We start from the raw sequence: 5,328 nt of genomic DNA, 5'->3' as shown, positions 1-5,328 counted from the left end.
GAGCAATTTGCCGGGCCCTCGGCACCGTCCCAATTGTCTACGAGACCCTAGTGAAGAACATGCGCGCTGCCCAGGCAGCCGCAGCCGGCCTGGACCAGCTCGCGCATGAGGAGCTGAAAGAGCGCATCGGGTGGATGCGCGAACTCCTCCACGCCGCCAACGCCCAAAAGGATCGCCTCAACCAGCTCGCCAAGTCGACGGGATCTGGCTCTGCCCGCCTTGGCGGGTCCGGTGAACTTCTGCACACCGCTTCCTCGCCACCCGGCAAGGCGCACTCCGGCCAAACCCGGACTCGGCGCGACCCGGCCGCTACAGCCGCCGATGGATTGGGCGACGAGCCCATCCTAGAGATCCAGCGCGGACCCGGCCAACACGGCCGGTGTCCGGCTCCAACCGACCCGGCCCCCCGTGGCCTGGCTGCAAGTCGACTCAGCCCGCGCGCCATCGATGACGCTGACGCTCGCCACCGCCTCGATCGGCTCGCTCACTCGGAGATGGAGGAGAGCGGCGCTATCGGGCCGGCGTGCTTCGGACCCCGCATCGGGGAGGAGCCTTTTCTCAAAGGATTCATGCTCCCCCGCGACACCCCCAAGTACAATGGGACAGTGAAGCCAGAAGACTGGCTCACCGATTACACCACGGCCATTGGCATCACCGGTGCCAATCGTCGTCTCGTCGTGCGCTATGCACCGCCCATGCTCCAAGGGTCGGCCCGCACATGGTTGAACAGCCTGCCGACGGGCAGCATCAACATGTGGGTGGACTTCGAGGAAGCCTTCATCCGCAACTTCACGGGGACCTACAAGCGACCCAGCCTCCCTAGCCAGCTCGCCATGTGCGTGCAAGGGCCTACGGAGACCGGCCGCGAGTACCTCGCACGCTGGACCGAGCTCTAGAACAGCTGCGAGGGTGTGCATGAAGTCCAGGCGATCCAGTACTTCATCAACGGGTGCCGAGACGGCACCCTCCTCAAGCACAAGCTCTTACGCTCCGAGCCGACCACCATGGCCGCGCTCATGGTGACGACGGACAAGTATGCCAACGCCGACTCCGCCATGAAGATACAGGTGGCGCTGGATGAAGCCAGCAAGGCGAAGCCGGTTCCCCCTCCGAAATCGGCCGGCGAAAGCAGCCGACAGCAGCATGACCAGAACAACAAGCGCAAGGCCGACCAGTCTGCGCCGTGTCACAACAACCGGCCCGTCGCGGCCACCGATCCCGCGGCGGACCCGGCAGCGAAGCGCCGGCAAACCGGCAAGACGGCATGGCAACCCGCCATGAGCTTCGAGTAGATGCTCGACGCCCCCTGCAAGCACCACAGCGGCGGAGGACCCTCCACGCACACGCTTCGGCAGTGCGCCATCACCAAGCGCATCATGAGGGGCGACATCCCGCCCCCTCCGGCTCCGGCTCCGGGCGCTGGACAGCCGCCACCTCCTCCACCGCCGCCTCCAGCTGGCGGCGCGATGCGCGACGACGCCTACCCGGACCAGAACGCGGCCTACATCATCTTCACCAGCCTCGGCGACGACAAGCGCAGCGAGCGCCTCCTTCGGCAGGAGGTGAACACCGTCGTCCCGGCCAAGCCAGAGTTCATGCATTGGTCGGATCGCCTAATCACCTGGACCCGGAGGATCACCCGGTAGTCATGCCAAGTCCGGGTGGTTATGCCCTCGTCCTCAACCCCACCATCGTCGCGCGGCGCACATGCAAGTTCTCCCGAGTCCTCATTGACGGCGGCAGTAGCATCGACATCCTCTACCGCAACACGATGACCAAGCTCGGCCTCAAGGCCGAGGACCTAGAGCCACCCCGGACGATCTTTCACGGCATCATGCCCGGCCTCTCCTGCTCGCCCATTAGCCGGGTCCGGCTAGACGTCCTGTTCGGTGACAGCATCCACCTCCAGCGCGAACCGATCTGGTTCGAAGTGGTGGTCCTGTCCAGCGCGTATCACGCGTTGCTGGGCCGGCCCGCGCTCGCCAAATTCATGGAGGTTGCCCACTACGCGTACCTGAAGATAAAGATGCTGGGTCCCAAGGGCCTCATCACCATCACCGGCGATTACTACAAATCCCTGGAGTGCGCCCGAGATGGCGCCATGTTGGCTGAGTCGCTGGTCATTGCCGAGGAGCGGCGCCAGCTCAACCGGATCGTCGCCCTGGCAGGCGAGGCCTCCGCCGCATCGATCCCGACCTCGGACCCGGCCGATGAGGCCACCTTCAAGCCCTCCAAGGAGATCAAGAAAGTGACGCTCAATGCAGAAGACCCCAGCTGCAGGAAGTACGTTGTTGTAGGCGCCCGTCCTGACAGCAAATAGGAAGGTGAGCTCATCGACTTCCTCCGTGAGAATCGGTATATCTTCGCATGGACCCCCAAAGACTTGCCGGGTATCCCGAGGAAGTACGCCGAGCACAAACTTCACGTCCGCAAGGACGCCAAGCCTGTCCGTCAACCTCTACGACAATTTTCTGAAGAGAAGAGAAGAACCATTGGTGAAGAGGTCGCCAAGCTTCTGGCGGCTGGCTTCATATTGGAAGTGTTTCACCCCGAGTGGCTGGCCAACCCAGTCCTTGTCCTGAAGAAGAACAAGACCTGGCGCATGTGTATCGACTACACCAGCCTCAACAAGGCCTGTCCCAAGGATCCGTTCGCCCTCCCGTGGATCGACCAAGTCATCCACTCGACCGCCGGGTGTGAGCTCCTATCCTTCCTGGACGCTTACTCCGGATACCACCAGATCAAGCTGGACCCGGCCGACGCCCTGAAGACGTCCTTCATTACGCCCTTCGGGGTGTATTGCTACGTCACCATGTCGTTTGGCTTGAAGAACGCCGGAGCCACCTTCCAGCGTGCATGCAGAAATGCCTGCTGCCGCAACTCGGCCGCAATACCCATGTGTACGTGGACAACATCATGGTGAAGACCAAGCAGCACCTCACGCTCCTCGACAATTTGAAGGAAACATTTGCCAACCTCCGCAAATACAAGGTCAAGCCTAACCCAGAAAAATGTGTCTTTGGCGTTTCGGCCGGAAAGCTACTCGGCTTCCTTGTCTAGGAACGCGGCATTGACGCGAACCCGGAGAAGATCAAGGCCATCAAGCACATGCGCAAGCCGACTCGGCTGCGCGATGTCCAGAAGTTCACCGGGTGCTTGGCCTCCGTCAGCCGGTTCCTAAGCCGGCTGGGCGAGAGGGCGCTGCCCCTGTACCAGCTGATGAAGAAGACGAGCCCGTTCGAATGGAACGGCAAGGCAGACGAGGCCTTCCAAGACCTCAAGCGCATGCTCTCCACCACACCAGTCCTGGCCGCGCCGACCGACAAGGAGCCGCTATTGCTCTACATAGCCGCGACCCCGCGGTCGGTCAGCACGGTGCTGGCGGTCGAGCGACCGGAGAAGGGCAAGATCCAAGCCGTCCAGCGCCCAATCTACTACCTGAGCGAAGTGCTCTCCAACTCCAAGCATAACTACCCGAACTACCAGAAGATGTGTTACGGCGTGTACCTCACCGCCAAGAAGCTGAAGCAATATTTCAAAGATCACATTGTCATCGTGGTCAGCACGGCGCCTATCGAAGAAATCATTGGGTGCCGGGACGCCTCTAGCCGGGTTCCCAAGTGGGCAATCCAGCTAGCCGGCCACACCATCCTCTACGAACCTCGCACCTCGATCAAGTCTCAGGCCCTGGCCGACTTCCTCGTCGACTGGACCAAGACCCAGTACTTGCCACCGCCTCCCGACTCGACGCATTGGCGCATGCACTTCGACGGGTCCAAGATGCAACTCGGCTTAGGGGCCGGCATCGTACTGTCATCCCCGAAGGGCGACCGGCTCCACTACGCGCTCCAGATCCACTTCGCCGCCTCCAACAACGTCGCCGAGTATGAAGCCTTTGTGCACGGCCTTCGTCTTGCCAAGGAACTCGGCATCCGGCGCATCCTGTGCTACCGTGACTCGGACCTAGTGGTACAGTAGTGCTCTGGCGAATGGTACGCCCGCGACTCCAACATAGCAGGCTACCGCTTCCTCGTCCAGAAGTTGTCCAGATCCTTTGAGGGCTGCGAGTTCCTCCACGTCCCATGCGCGGAGAACGAAGCAGCCGACACGCTCGCCAAGATCACCTCGTCACGACAAGCCATCCCATCCGGCGTCTCCCTAGAGCACCTGTGCAAGCCGTCCATCAAGCCATCACCGGACTCCGAGTCTATCCACGTTCCAGACAACCCGGCTGCACCTCAACCCGGCCTGGGGACTGCTCAACCCGGCCCGGGGACTGCTCAGCCCAGCCCGGGGACTGCTGAACCTGGCCCAGGGGCTGCCCAGCTCAACCCGGCCACCATTGTCCCAGACCCGGCCATTGCCATACCCGACCCGGGGACTGCTCAACCCGGCTCGGGGGCTGCCGACTCGGAACCCACCCTGGTAGCCGTCCTCGCCGTGGTTACGGCTCCATCTTGGGCCCTCCCGATATCAGAATTTCTGGATAACGGGGTTCTCCCCATGGACGAGACCGAGGCTCGGCAAGTGCAGCGTCGGGCGAACGCCTACAGCATCATCAACAACGAGCTCGTCAAGCGCAGCTCCACTGGCGTGTTCCAGCGCTGCGTCGAGCAGGAACCAGGCATCGACATCCTCCGCGACATACATCAGGGCGAGTGCGGGCACCACGCCGCATCACGATCCCTGGTGGCCATGGCGTTCCGCCACGGATTCTACTGGCCCACGGCCCTCGAAGATGCCGAGTTGCTCATCCTCAGGTGCAAGGGATGCCAGTGCTTCAGCAAACGCAGCCACCAGCCGACGTTAGCACTCCGCACCATCCCGATTGCCTGGCCCTTCGCAGTCTGGGGACTCGACATGGTGTGACCCTTCAAAACTGCTCGAGGCGGCATGGCGCACTTGCTGGTGGCAGTGGACAAATTTACCAAGTGGATCGAGGCAAGACCAATCAAGAAACTGGACGGGCCAACAGCCGTCCAATTTATAAAAGACATAGCGGTGCGCTACGACATGCCAAACAACATCATCACCAACAACGACACTATAACGCCCTCGATGCGGCTATATCTCCCACGTATCGAAGCACGACTTAGAGGCATAACCGCATTGAAAGCAATGTTGCAAGTGAGGTAATCTTCACACAACCCATGTAATACATAAGGGAAAGAGATACATAGTTGGCTTATGTAAGTGCATCTAGTGCCACCCCTAGTTTGTTTTGGAGTATTGACGACAAACCTAGTTGAGGGACTAATGTGTTTATGAGAATTGCAGGATAACACAGGTAGAAGTCCCTCATTGATTCGGTTTTCCTACCATAGATGA

At 60.9% G+C, this 5,328-nt stretch overlaps 1 protein-coding gene across 1 annotated transcript; it reads left to right on the top strand.

The window, feature by feature from the left end:
- Positions 1-1,648: 1,648 nt before the first annotated feature.
- On the top strand, positions 1,649-4,869 carry LOC147984663 (uncharacterized). Its single transcript, XM_087541203.1, has 5 exons — positions 1,649-2,283; positions 2,401-2,887; positions 3,061-3,209; positions 3,564-3,952; positions 4,019-4,869. Exons 1-5 carry the CDS (start codon positions 1,649-1,651, stop codon positions 4,867-4,869), a joined length of 2,511 nt encoding a protein of 836 aa, XP_087397329.1.
- The last annotated feature ends 459 nt before the right edge of the window (positions 4,870-5,328 follow it).

This window comes from Triticum urartu, chromosome 2A (assembly GCF_056163025.1).
Source record: "Triticum urartu cultivar PI428250 chromosome 2A, HENAU_Tu73, whole genome shotgun sequence".
Taxonomy (NCBI): domain Eukaryota; kingdom Viridiplantae; phylum Streptophyta; class Magnoliopsida; order Poales; family Poaceae; genus Triticum; species Triticum urartu.
This window is presented reverse-complemented; position numbering and strand designations above follow the sequence as displayed.